This window comes from Cynocephalus volans, chromosome 3 (assembly GCF_027409185.1).
Source record: "Cynocephalus volans isolate mCynVol1 chromosome 3, mCynVol1.pri, whole genome shotgun sequence".
NCBI classification, from domain to species: domain Eukaryota; kingdom Metazoa; phylum Chordata; class Mammalia; order Dermoptera; family Cynocephalidae; genus Cynocephalus; species Cynocephalus volans.
The window spans coordinates 77,403,957-77,418,945 of NC_084462.1; the positions used below are offsets into that span (position 1 = coordinate 77,403,957).

General features: G+C 32.7%; 1 protein-coding gene across 4 annotated transcripts in view; it reads left to right on the forward strand.

Annotated features, from left to right (window-relative positions):
* Nucleotides 1-14,989, forward strand: part of VPS13C (vacuolar protein sorting 13 homolog C) — a 172,241-nt gene that overhangs the window by 84,306 nt on the left and 72,946 nt on the right. For all 4 annotated transcript variants that reach the window (XM_063091557.1, XM_063091558.1, XM_063091559.1 and 1 more), the window contains exons 37-45: nucleotides 924-1,080; nucleotides 2,102-2,181; nucleotides 3,114-3,173; nucleotides 3,889-4,051; nucleotides 6,485-6,601; nucleotides 7,900-8,003; nucleotides 8,506-8,673; nucleotides 10,199-10,506; nucleotides 11,602-11,749. In XM_063091557.1, coding sequence (XP_062947627.1) covers nucleotides 924-1,080; nucleotides 2,102-2,181; nucleotides 3,114-3,173; nucleotides 3,889-4,051; nucleotides 6,485-6,601; nucleotides 7,900-8,003; nucleotides 8,506-8,673; nucleotides 10,199-10,506; nucleotides 11,602-11,749 — 1,305 coding nt within the window. The remainder of the gene's footprint in view (nucleotides 1-923; nucleotides 1,081-2,101; nucleotides 2,182-3,113; nucleotides 3,174-3,888; nucleotides 4,052-6,484; nucleotides 6,602-7,899; nucleotides 8,004-8,505; nucleotides 8,674-10,198; nucleotides 10,507-11,601; nucleotides 11,750-14,989) is intronic.

Below are 14,989 nucleotides of genomic sequence, written 5' to 3' on the forward strand. Positions count from 1 at the left end.
ATATGTGAGAAAGCATAGTGGATACAGGGACTTGTAAGAACTTCCTCCAAAATCCCTTCATCAATAAATATAGAGGTTATGCCCTTTCTCCAAGCTAAAAATAATAAACTTTTAAACAAATGGATACTGCTTTTTCGATCTGAAATGCATGCTTTGAAACTAACTTTTTTCATGTTAAACCTCTGATATATTTCTGGTTAATATCAGAGTTACTGAAGATTTTTATGGAAACATTTACAGATGAATCATTCTGTTTGCAAATGTACTTAATTAACATATATACATAGAAAACCCATAAGTCTTTTTAGATATCATTTGTAATACCTGTTATGACAGTTCCTTTCCCTTAGGACAATGATTGGGGTGAAGGGGGAGCAATTTGATGTTATAAACACACCTTTCTCCAGCCCCAGGTGGATATTTGGCATTTTCTGAAAACATTTTTGGTGGTCATTACCTGGGGGGAGGGTGCTACTGACAACTAGTGGGTTGAGGCCAGCTATGTGCTAAATATCCTGCCGTGCACAGGACAGCCCTCCACTACAAGGAACTATCAGCTCAAAATGTCAGTGGTGCTTGCCTTAGGAGTAGTATAAAAATTGGCAGTTTGTCTTACAGACTTTGAGATGGAAGGCCTTCATCAGACTAAGACTTGTGGGAATTAGGCCAAACTGCTATTTTTTTTTTGTACTTTACCTTTGAAAATCACTAGACTATAATGGTGATGCATCAAAAATTTGAACCAAGTAAACATACCTTCCAACGTAAATAATACTAAGCAATTTTAAGGCAAATATGGAAGTAAACATCTTTACATTGTGTGAATTTCTTGGTTTTATCATTCTGGATGGTTATTAAATTCTTGACTTGTCTTTATTTTGCATTAGTGAATAGTTTATAGTAATACTTCTACCTTTTTCTAGGTTGTGGTTACTTTGATGAAAAAAGCAGAAAAGAAAGGAAGGCCTTTACATGAACTAAATGTCCTGCAGCTTGGACTGGAAGCTAGAGTTAAAACCTATGACATGACTGCTAAAGCTTATCTAAAAAAAATTAGTATGCGATGCTTTGATTTCACTGGTAAGTGTGAAGTATCATCTGTGTAAATTATTTATTAGGCAGATGGCCCCTTTTTATCAATATTAAATATGTTTATTTGTGTCACCATAATTATTTAGTTAGATTAAATTTATTACACTAATACAAAGGAATTTTATATTTAAAAAATTTACTATCTTATGTAGTTATTTTTAATCACAAACTAAGAATATATCTAAATTTAACATAAAGTAGAATATATCTAAAAACATGAAGCATATGTATGTCCTCAGTGTCTATACATAACACTTTAGTACTTGTTAAAGGCACCATTTCATTGGGACTGTGCTATGAGTACTGACATATTAGGAAATCAGAACCCAGGTATAACACAGGGCTCAGGAACTGTTTTGAAAAGTTGAGTTAATTTATTACAAATATAACTTTTTATTTCTTTTTAAATTTCTTTTTATATTTCATGAGTTTTTAAGTTTGTTCTAAATTATATTAATATGTGCTTATGAAAAATAAAATTAAACAATACAGTAAAATAAAGTTAACCAATAGAGGGAAAAATTTAGTATCACTTTCTAGTTTCACTTTCCCCCAAATAAATAATAGGTTATTGTTTAGTGGCTATCTCCAACCTTTTAAATTCACTTTCTAAATTGCAGCAAGCCAACTTTTAAAGTTATTATAGGTGTTTAAAGTTATAGAAATTCTATGGGGAATCTTTAGGTAAAGCAAATTTGTATTGAGGTTAATCCATAGTTTACATATTTTATAGATTTGTTCTTTAATATATTTGTTCAAATGAGAGTAATACAATAGTACCAAATGCTATAATAGTTGTAATTGGCTGGTGCTAGGTTCTTTTTTGTTTTTATGGAGTTTCTTTCATTTTTTTTTCAAAGCCAGGTTTATCGAGGTGAGATTTATGTACAGTGTAATTCACCTGTTTTGTTGTATAATTCTATGAGTTCAGACAAATACACATTTCTGCAAATGATGCTTGAAATGTTTAAGAAACTTGATAGATCAATCTCATCTTTTTCTCTTTTAGACTCTAAAGGAGAACCTCTTCACATTGTTAACTCTGCTAATGTCACTGATGAACCCCTTCTGAAAATGTTATTGACAAAGGTACCTACATTCATTTCTAGCATCCTTTAATATTTGATTATATGAAGTTGTATATGTTCCCATCATATTTAGTATTCTTATTTTCTCCCCTAAAATTTTTCCTTCTAAACTGGTTGATTGTGGTGAATCATGCAAGCATGTGAAAATCCTGGTGTATTAGTCCATTTCTGTTTCTTATAATATAAATACCTGTAACTAGTTAATTTATAAAGAAAATGAAATTTATTTCTTACAGTTTCAGAGGATGGAAGCCCAAGGTCCAGGGAACACATCCGATGAGGGTCTTCTTTGGTGGTGGCTTTATGGCAATGTAGGGATCTCACATGGCAGAAAACGGTGGAGCAGAGAGAAAGAAAGATAGCTCCTCACGCCCTCTCCTTTTAAAGCCCTCAGAACCATGCCCATGACCACCATTAAACCATCAATTTAATCACCTCTTCAAGGCCATACCTTTCAATTATCATAATAGGATTTCCCATCCTCTTAACACTGTCACAGTGGGGATCAAGCCTCCAACACATTAAACTTTTGGAGGGGGCACAATTCAATCCATAATACCTGGATACTTTCATTAACCTTTTGAGTTACCCTACATTGTTGAATAAATGGAAGTAATACAAAGCTCCACTGTAATCCAAAGCAAAGTGTGTTATAATCTAGATGTACAAGCATTTCCCCCTACCTTTTAGATTAGTATATCTAACACACTAGCATTTCCTCCAGAGCAGTATAAAAAATTTGAGTTTTCGTTGCTCTAAAATGTGAGAAATGCTATGTGGTCAGTTTTTTTCACATGTTCTTCCTCACCGTTAAGAAATATTCTGTGTTTATAGTGTTTTAATAGCATACTTTGAAAAGTAAAGAATGTGTGTATTTTGTGTGTGAATTTTTATTGTTCGTAACCCAGTTGTTTAATTTTCCACTGTTTGTAGGCAGACAGCGATGGACCAGAGTTTAAAACTATTCATGACAATACCAAACAGAGACTGAAGGTGAATCTTCTATAATTCACTATAAGGCTGGGTTGTGTTAATGATTAACTCTAGCTTCATAGCCATTTTCAGTTGTGAGATTATGAATTAAAATTAAAATAAGGGTGGCAATAATAATAGATAATAATTTACCTAATTTTGTAGGTAAAATAAATGGTTATAGAATTGAAATAAAGTTCTTACAAACTTATTCGATTTGATTTCTTAAAAGATTATTTGTTTCCCAGATGTGAGCTAATGATTACTTGTCAAGTATTTTGTTCAGTTCATTCAGCTATCATAATTTGGCCTAGTGTTAGTGGAAGCATTAAACATTTGAATTATGTATTGGCTTTAGGATAAGAAATAAGCTTAAGGACGAGGATAGAGCATGGCCTAATATAGACATTGCTCACAGTCCATTGGAGCTCATATAGTCAGTCTTGGAAACATCTGAAATGTGCTTTTAGGCTTGACAATACTTTATATACCATTACTTAGAACTCATCAAGTTCTGTTGAGGTTAGAGCTATGGTCACACATAGGAGTGGGTAGAGTGTTGGTTTATTGTTTGGTAAGGATTATAATAGTTGGTAAACATTGTACTAGTGAGTTCTTCCTTCAAAGAAAAAAAGGTCTTTAATTGAACTTTTCTTGTGCTGCTTGTATATATTGAAGCTTAACATAAAAATATTACCATATCTGAAATCTTATCTCTAATTGTTCATTATCTTAGGTTTCATTTTCATCCTTAGACTTAGTACTTCATTTGGAAGCTTTACTTTCCTTCATGGATTTTTTATCATCCGCTGTTCCATCCTCTGAACCTTCCTCTTCTGAGAAGGAATCTGAGCTGAAACCACTTGTGGGGGAGTCCAGAAATATTGCTATCAAACCTGGTATTAATTTTTGAGTCATGGTCTAATACTTTTTCTATCTGAACTCATGTAATAACTTGTTTTTCAAGCTAAGATAAATATTTAGCACCTTGATGTTATAGCTACTCTGACAGATTAGGTTAGTTTCAAAAGAAAGCATGTTTTTTCCCTATGGGATTATAGGGCAATATAGTGAAGGATTTTAAATAAATGTTGTTTAATATTAATCACGTATTTATATTTGATTTCACTGTCTAGCTTTTACATAAAATAGAAGTTGTATGTACTTTGCATTTACGTCTCTTTGCAGTCTTCAGTCCAATGAAAGTGAGAAAGGAAGAAGTTAAGGTACAGATACAATAATGTATTGTGACAAAGGCCCAGTTCAATTAGTCAAGTAGATCTTTCTGGTATTGAACAATTTTGTGCTTTGCAGGACACCAAAGGAAGCATCTTCCAGAAGAGACAAACTCAGTTTGGTTTCTAACTAAAACTATATTCAGATCACATACAGATAAAGGCACATGTTCCTCAGGCACATGACTTGTTCTATGAAGTATTAGGTATGAAGTATTCTGAGCAAATAAAGAACATGTGTTACCGAAACAAGGGGGTTCCTCATCCGCCACCCAAATGACTAAGAAGTCTCTGATGCCAAAGTATGTAGTGTGAAAGGTTAGCATTTATTTGGATGGCCATTCAAAGGAATGAATGGTAGCTTAAGGAGCTTTAAGACCCCGGACTACCTGACTACTTAAAATCACAAGCATTTATAGAGCAGAATCATGTTTGGGGGTTCTGTGAGTTGTTTGTGAATCTGATTAGTCAGTGGTGAGGTCAGCAAAATTATTTCTGGCATCTTGGCTAAGGTCCTCCTTAGCTCCCTCTAGTCTGGAGGCATATAAACTTCATGGCAGGCTTGTAATTGTTATCTGCAAAGACAACTTGAGATTGGTGTTATAGATGTTATCTTAAGCCATAAGGCATTTTTATTTAAGGAACCAACATCCTGACTGCTAAGTCAAGTCTTAGCCTAAGGAAGTTTACGTTTAATCAACTCTACTCCTATTAGTAACTGAATTTGTTACTTTTGGGAATCCAGCCCAACCTCCTTGGTCAAGTACATTTTCTTTAGCTATCTCCCTTTCCCCCAGTCAAGGCCTGCTCTGTCTGGGACAGAAGAATAGCTAGAATAGATCAGGGCCTGTCCCCCAGTTTCATACATGCCTGTTTTTAAGCCTAATACCATTTTAATTTTTGCTTTTATATTATGTGATGTGAATATTTAACATCTAATAATTTTCAGACCACTACCAGTTTCAGTTATATCTATATTACTGGCATCTTCAGTGTAAAACTGTCAGTACTATTAGGTCTGATGCAAGGATTTGATATTCTTAAAACCATGGAACAGATTAGTAATTTTTTTATAAACTAGAGTAAGAGTGTTTTACCTTCTTTGTCTTTAATGTACTTGTCACATTAATATCCTTAGACATATAATACCCTTAGAAGTACCTCTTCTTTATATAACATATACATACAGTAAATGTAGTACAGTTGAATAAATGAAAAAGCAATGTTTTAAACTCACAGCATATTTCAAATAATATTTATCCAAAGAGTCATCCAGTTTTGCTATATGGTTGGTCTTTATGTTTTGATTAATGCTATGTTATGTTAAATATGAAGGGCAAAAAAACAACTGTCATCATATTGGTGATTAAGGACTACTATTTCCCATGCTTTTGCAGTTTCATAGAAAGATCTGTTTGCTTCAGGCAACACAGATTTCTAGGAAAATGTATACTAAATTTATCAATCAGGACCTGAACTAAAGTAGTTTAAGGGAGTTCATTCCATCGTGATTCTTACACATGCACACACGCATACACACATTATAAAATAATACTTTTTTGTGTGTTTTTTTAACTGTAGCCCTTTATGTTCGTTTCTCATAGAATTTATTTTAGGGTTTTTTATGGAGCAATAAAGTATAATCTAGAGAAATTGATTATATGATTAATAATGTGTATTGTAAGTGTCATAGTAAATCATATGTATTTTATTAACTATTCATCACTCTTTTAGTTTTTCATGACTTATTCTGATATATGATATGAAAAGGAGTTCAAAATCAAAATTTTGGAGTAATAGAATTCTAATATAGAAAGTCTTTTTTCCCAGAGGAAAAATTATAGTAAAGTTTCCATCTAGTAAATTATACATTCAAGGTGCTATTAATAGTTGTCTTTATTCTTAATTGAAAGGGAAACATGCTAGTTTTTGTCTGATTGGCATTAGAAAATTGTTTCATATTCATTTTAGTTATATGTTATCTTAACGGAGGTCTTTTTGGTTCCTCATAGTACATTATGTACTTTTGTTTTAGTGATTATTTTGAGTGTTACATCCTTTGCAGTTCGCTAATCACAAGTTTCTATTACTTTTCAGTGTCCAGCAGCATTTCTCAAGATGATGTGTTTGATTTAAAGGTCATAGCTGAATTAAATGCATTTAATGTCTTTATCTGTGATCAGAAGTGTAACATTGCAGATATTAAAATACATGGTAATTATTAAATTATTAAATCATTAAAATACAAATAATTATTCCTTGGTTACGTGTTTCTTTATATAAACATCCAAGAAAAATGAATTCGTACATGGTGGATTTCTTGTAGTCATCTTTTAATTTACTTATATTGAATACTTATGCAAACTTTTAAAAGATGTACTTTGACACATTAGAAGTAAATTTGTTATCATTCATTGCTGACAAGACATTTCTTATGTATTTAAAAAATTTCAGAATAAATCTAAGGCTTAATCTCTTACTGTTCTGATAGCATTTTCAGAATTTTACTGAGTAAAAAAATGTTGTTATCTTTATTTTCCTTGTAATTTGTGCATATATATATATCATCAGGATACTAAGTTTTTAAAAGAAATTTTGTAAGCTTTTTCCAGCATCAGCTTGTTATAAGAAAGAGTCAACATGATATAATGGCTCTGATCTTACTGTGGGTTCTAGAGCCATCCCTCCAAGGTTCAAGTCCTGAAGCTAACATTGCCCGACCTTGAGCAAATTAATTAACCTTCCTATGTCTTAGTTCCCTCTTCTGTAAAATGGAAATAGTAATAATTATTCATGGGATTGTTGTAAGGATTAAGGAAAGTTTGTGCATTTACATATGTTTAGAAAAGTGCTTGGTATACAGTAAGCACTTTTTAAAAAAGTTAAAAAAATTAGCTCCATTCAACAAATATTACTATATATCTATGTTATGGGAGGCATGGTAATGGTTTGGGCTCATTAGTGGATCTTAGCTACAGACATTCTCTACTCAGGAGCAGTTGTAGAAATCATTATGCCTTTAGAAATTAAGAGTGACATTTTTTTGGCGAGAAATCTTAGAAGACTATATTCTAGATAGTTTATTGTAGAAATAAGAATACTTACTCATCAAATGATGTTCATTTATTTTTAGTTACTGGAGCAACAGTTTTAATATAATAAACTTTTGTGAGATAGATTTTAACAAATACATTGTCTTCCTAAATGACCACTTGTGATCTTGCCAATGCCCAGGATGTTTATGTTTGGAGAAATGTCATTAATTTTCTTTGGAATTTGTTGTTGTTTTGTTTTAAAATTTCCACTACTTATGTATGGGATGCTGATGTCACTTAAATATATTATAAGCTTTCTTAGGTGTCTCATAATTGGAAGTTGGTACCTTTAATATATTTCATTATGAGTAATTTTTATTCACTGTATATTTTGGTAATATATTATTGAATTTAAATACCATTGAATTGGCTCACTAGGTTTGGATGAAAAGCTTGTAAATATTATGTTTCCCATAGGAATGGATGCCTCTATTTCTGTGAAGCCAAAGGAAACTGATGTGTTTGCCAGACTTAAGAATATCATAGTTACAAATGTTGATTTTCTGTCTATTCACAAAAAGGTAATTAAAAAATAGATTTCTGTATTGAAATTTATTTTGTTCTTTGGATTTGAGATGCTGTTATTCATTTGTTAAGTATACATTTATTAGTCTGTCATGTGACAGGTACTTTGTTAGGGGTTGGAGATGAAAATGGTAATAGCCTGCTTTCATATTGTATATAGACTAGGTCTCCTGGTATACAGTGATTTAAAAGAGTTATTTCTGCACAAGTAAGTAAGTGATCGATATTTCCATTGATAAAATGATTTTTATAGAAATAGGAAAAAGTTACTGTCAAGTAGAATGTTTTTAACTGGTAATTTTTAAGGTCGGATTTATATGTTGATTCTTCATATATACATTTATATGTACATGTACACACACACACACACACACACACACACACACACACACACACAAACATATCCAGGATTCTGTAATAAGGGAACATATTTATAATACATTGATAAGGGCTTTACATCTCTTTTGATTTAATAACCAGTTAATCTAATACTTTTAGGCTGTCTCTATTTTGGGAGATGAAGTCTTTAGGTTCCAAATGACTCTTTATCCAGATGCTACGGAAGGAGAGGCCTATGCTGATATGTCTAAAGTAGACGGGAAACTTAGTCTCAAAGTGGGTTGTATTCAGATTGTTTATGTTCATAAATTCTTCATGTCTCTTTTGGTAAGTTTTTATTTTAACTGTGTTTATTTCTCATTGAGGCTTAAATATCTTTGTGTATACAACTGAACCTAGATAGTCAAAATCTTCACTGATAGGGCTGTATCATAAACACCGAAATGCTAAACAGAATATTATATTTAAGGAAATCCTTTATATGGTGGATAAACAAACAAATTTTTAAAATTATTGTTTTGTGCATATAAACTATTATTCTCTAATGTTTTCATAGTTATGTATTTTATAAGTACTTTTTGATGTTTTAATTTAGGGCTTTTCAGTGTTACTTGTTTGATGAAATACCCTTAAGGGTATTTAACTAAAAGAATTTTATGAGGAAGCTCATCATGAATTTGAAGGACTAATATTGGAACTTAAAGCTTTTGCTTATAATTGTGATCAACAAGACCATGAAATTCTTTTCTTTTTATTATTTATTTCCATTTAAGTGTCATGGACTTAAGAGTTTAAATCTACCTAGGCCTCTTAGCAGGGTTTCTAAGTCATGAATTTCTGCCTCTAAACCATGTTCACTTTTCCAGAAAGTAATTTATGTGGGGGGTGGGGATTAAGTTGCTTTTGTATTATTAATGGACGAGCATCAAGAATATTGCTAAGAATGATCTTTTCTTCATTGGGAAAAATCTATTTTTTAGTTGAAATTGTGATGACATGCATCTTGCTATAAATAATGAAGTTTTGGTTCTTATTAATGAATGCAGGATGATAGACAGTTAACTGTCTTTACTCATGTTTGAGTACATTTTAAAAATAAATCTTCAGAAATAAGCTGCTAGGACCTTAGTTTCTAAGAATTAACTTTATTCCTATAACCTAGACGTACAGAATTGAACCCATTGTTGGAGAAGTATAGTGCTGTCTTTCATTCTTTTCATTTAAATTCAAGTGTAAAATGGCCAACATTCATTAATAAAAAGGAGATTTAAAGAAGAAGTATTACAAAAATTTGTCATAAAAATCAAATAATTATGAAATGTAGTCATGCACCACATAACGATGTTTTGCTCAACAACGGACCACATATATGACACTGGTCCCAAAAAATCATAATGGCTATACCATATAGCCTGGTGGGTGTGTGGAAAGCCATACCATCTAGGTTTGTGTGGTATGATGTTTGCACAATGACAAAATCTCCTAACAACACGTTTCTCAGAACATGTCCCTATCTTTAAGCGACGCATGACTATATAAAATTAAAGTCGAAGAATTCTTCCTTCCGAGAGGTAACTATCCTTCCTTCCTAGAGGTAACTTCCTAGAGGTTAACTATTGAAGGAAGAATTCTTCCTTCCTAGAGGTAACTATTGTTAACTCTTGGTACTAGAGGTAGCTCTAGTATCTTTCTAGACTTTACTGTCTTCGTGTACACAATCATAAATAAGTCCCTTTTTATATTCTCTTTTATTTAATTTTTCTTTTTAAAGTAAGTGATTTTTAAAGTTTTTTTCTTTTAAAAGTAAATACCTTTTTGGGGAAACTCTCTAAATATGGGTCTCTTCTAACAGAACTTCCTCAACAATTTCCAAACTGCCAAAGAAGCTTTGAGTGCAGCCACAGTCCAGGCTGCAGAAAGAGCTGCTTCCAGCATGAAAGACTTGGCTCAAAAAAGTTTTCGCCTTTCGATGGATATCAATTTGAAAGCACCAGTTATTATTATTCCTCAGTCTTCAGTATCACCTAATGCCATTATAGCAGATCTGGGTTTAATCAGAATTGAAAACCAATTTAGCTTGGTTCCTATGAAGCATAATTATTCTCTTCCCCCAGTCATTGATAAAATGAACATCCAACTCACCCAGTTGAAACTGTCCAGGTATAAATATGTAATTTAATTGTGTATTACTAGAAATAGAATTTCATTGCATTTTTGCCTAGGGTAAAATACTCTAGTAATTTGTGGTTCTCATTCCTTATTTCTTCTAATTATGAAACGTTGACTATTGGTTTTTTTGTAGGTGGTTAATAGTAGCGTACCTCATAGAATCTGTATTTTGTCTTACTAAACTTATAATGTGATTTTTTTCCATTCTATAACAATTACCTATTATAAAATTATAGTTTACACAATAATACTTAATATACATTTATTTTCATTTTTATATTTTTCGCTTTGCACATAGTTGTTTCCTTGTGCCGAGGCCACGGGTTTGGATCCTATATAGGGATGGCTGGTGCACTCACTGGCTGAGCGTGGTGTGGACAATGCCAAGCCAAGTGTTAGGATCCCCTTACCGGTCAAAAAAAAAAAAAAAAAAAATTAAAAAAAGAAAACTTCCTAAAATTTAATAAAATTTAAGGTTTATTTCTCATTTTGAAACCTTGTCACATTTGAGAATTCTCAGTGAGGTATCTTAATTAAGTATTATTGAATCCAAATGGGAAAGTGTTGGCTCTGTTGAATGGTAAGTACTTATTTGGTTGTGCAGATGGTTGTTGGCAGCCAAGCTAGAAATGATGATTTCCATATATTTGTTTAGCTTTTAAATTTGGTGAGTTTTTCCAATCTTGAAAAGCTTGAGTTTGGAGAAATACTAATCACATATTAAGGGCTTATGTATTATGACCACTTTCTTTATCATCCAGTTTTAGGAGGTATAACATTTGCTTGTATGATGTTGTACTAGGTGCTATATCAAACAGTCTTTGTGATAGATGATAATGCAATAGTCATACTTAGTGATAATTATATTGTTGAAATCAGCGTTATATAGGCTTTGTTTTAGATAGCTCTGCATATAAACTTTATTTAGATATGATTTATTTGTGAAAAGAAGTAAGTTCGAAAAGAATTCTGATAGCCTTTAGTGTTTTGGAAAATGCTATGTGGAAATGGTTACATAATATGCTAGTCCTTTTTTTAAAATGTAAATTTCAGGGAACAAAAATGAGATACTTTTTTTTTCCCCAGGACTATTTTGCAGGATGGCTTGCCACAGCAGGACATTGAAATTTTAGAACCAGTCAACATGCTTTTGTCCATACAGCGAAATTTATCGGTAACATGGTATGTGCAAATTCCAGGGATGGAGATAAAAGGAAAACTAAAACCTATGCAGGTAAGTATATAATATAAAATATATATAAATGCTAGATAGGCTTTTATTATTGGTAATAGTGCAGTTCAAGTGTATATCAGAAGTGATGCTACAGTAAAGGGAATACTTTGTTAACTGCAAATGAGGTCATGTTCATTTTTCTCACTTTTCTTTATTTCATTTCAGTTAGATATTTGGTAAAACCAACAAGAAGTCTCAGATAAAACCTATTGTAGTCTACTGAAAATATCATTCTTAATTTTAGTAAGCTCTACTAAAGTTTTATTGGAGTATAAAAACACTACTGATTTTTACATGTTTTTTTTGTATCCTGCAACTTTACTGATATTGTTTATCAGCTCTGAGGGTTTTTTGGTAGAGTCTTTAGGTTTTTCTATGTATAGGATCATGTCTTCTGCAAACAGGAACAGTTTGACTTCATCTTTTCTAATCTGGATGCCCTTTGTTTCTTTCTTTTGCCTTGTCACTCTGGCTAGTACTTCTAATACTATTTTAACTAGGAATGGTGAGAACGGGCATCCTTGTCTTGTTCCCATTCAGGAAGATATTCGTAGTGGGTTTGTCATATATGGCTTGTATTATGTTGAGATATTTTTCTTCTATACTTAATTTGCCGAGAGTCTTTATCATTGAAGGTATGTTGAATTTTGTCAAATGCTTTTTCTGCATCTGTTGAGGTAATCCTATGTTTTTTGTCCTGGACTTTGTTGATGTGGTGTGTCACATTTATTGACTTGTGTATGTTGAATCATCCTTGCATCCCTAGGATGAATCTCACTTGATTATGGTGTATAATTTTTTTTGATATATTGCTGATATTTTGTTGAGGATTTTTGCATCTATGTTCATCAGAGAGATTGACCTCTAGTTTTCTTTTTTGTTGTATCTTTGTCGGGTTTTGGTATCAGGGTGATGCTGGCCTCATAGAATGAATTTGGGAGAATGGCCCATTTCAATTTTTTGGAATAGATTGGAGAGAATTGCTATTAATTCCTCTTTTTAAATGTTTGGTGGAATTCAGCAGTAAAGCCATCTGCTCCTGGGCTTTTCTTTGTTGGGAGACTGCTGATTACTGCTTCAATCTTGTTGCTTGTTATTGGTCTGTTCAGGTTTGCAGAGAAAGAGGAACTCTCCTATACTGTTGGTGGGACTGTAATTTAGTGCAGCCATAATGGAAAACAGTACGGAGGTTCCTCAACAACTACAGATAGAATTGCCATATGATCCAGCAGTCCCACTGCTGGGTATATACCCAAAAGAATGGAAATCATCATGTCAAAGGGATAACTGCACTCCGTTGTTTATTGTAGCTCTGTTTACAATAGCTAAGACTTGGAACCAATCTAAATGTCCATTGACGGACAACTGGGTAAGGAAAAGTGGTATGTATAGACAATGGAATAATACTCTGCCTGAAAAAGGAATGAAATTCTGCCATTTGGAGCAACATGGATGAACTTAGAGAAAATTATGTTAAGTGAAATAAGACAGGTACAGAAAGAGAAATACTGCATGTCTTCACTTATAAGTGGGAGTTGGAAAAAAAATAACAAAGAAACAATCATAGTAATTCCTTGAACTTTCAAAAGGAGAAAATAGAATGGAGTCTACCAGAGGTGGGAAATGGGGAGGGTGGGAGTGGTGAGGGAGTAATTGGTAAAAGGCCACAAAAAATGTTTACATTATATAATGATAAAACAAACAAACAAAAATTAAAAGTTTTAATGTAGTCAAATTGTAAGACAATGCCAAGTGATGTGTAAATACAACATTCCAAGTACCTTAGTAGTAGTTTTATTGTGTAGACACTCTCTTTTAATTAGAAAAGCAGACATCATTATGAATAGGCAAATGTATTTAATTGGTAAACATATAAATACTGCAGTATTTTTAATAGTATAGTTAAAGGTTACGTGTCAGCTCACATCAGAAGGTGAGCCTCGTTGAAGGTAGTCATGGAAGTGGAGGAATCCTGTGATTCTTGTGTGCATGTGTGTGAAGCTTTTGAAGCCAAACAGCAGGGGATGAGGTGGGGAAGGGAGAGACTAAAAGCAAATAGAATGTGTGAAAGACAAGTAAAAAAATTTTAGTAGTTTAGTGGTTTTTGATATTTGTGATTATTTCAGCGTTGCCTGTAAGATAAAACAGGAAGGGTAAAAGGAGCAGAGTCATACTAGGGAAGAAGTTGAAATTGAAGCTTGTGGTGGACATGAAAGTTTTCTGTGTGTATGTACTAGTGAGTATATTGCATGAGGAAGAATTACTGAATTCTGTCTGTTTGGGGTATTTATAGAGCAGTCTCCATTTTAGAGTATGGGTACCTTCTCTTAATTTCTGCCTTCCTGCTAAGAGATTAGATTCCAGGACTAATATTTGACTCTTCCTTTCAAAGATTGTGTGTTTACAGTTTTGCTGAAAGCAAAAATAAAACCTAAAGGTCTGTCAGTAGAATGTGGATAAAATTACGGTGTATTCATGTAATGGATATTGTAAAGCAGATAAAGTGAATGAAGTAGAACTATATGAGACAAATGGATCTATGTTAAACGTTAAAATGAAAAATGAGTTGCAAAATGATAGTATAGTTCTATATTATTTGAAATTTTATAAAAAGCAAGATAATACTATATGTAAGAGGGTACTTCAAAAAGTTCATGGAAAAATAGAATTAAAAGATAGCACAAATCTTTCCATGAACTTTTTGAAGTACTCATATTGTTTTTAGAGGATGAAATAGTGGTAAACATAGGATAGTATTCATGGGAATAATAATTCTCTAATTCAAGTTAATGTCTTTCTCTGGGGATGAAAGAAGGGAATGGAGTCTCAGAGGTAGGTCTACACTTGGGCTTCAGCCATATATAAAATGGAAAAAAGATCTGAAGGAAATACAGCAACTTGTTAACAGATCTGACAAAGCTAGGTGGTTTGCTGCTCATGGAGGATCATGGTAGTCTGTGTCCTTTTCCTTTATGCTTGAAGTATTTCAACAGAAAAAAAAAAAAGTAACAGATCTGATAGCTTAGCATCAAAGTGTGATCATTACTTTAACCAAAGGAGCCTTGTTAACTCAAGAATGCAGCCACAGTGGGTAAGGTCTCCACTGTCTAGTTTGTCAGTGATCCAGGCATCTCTCAACACTCCCTCTTTTGTCATAGTCTGTACAGTTTTCCTGGGTATGGGGTGCAGCTAAGAAAGGTTGACATGAACTAGGCAGTTTCCCTGGTGTGGGGACCTAAT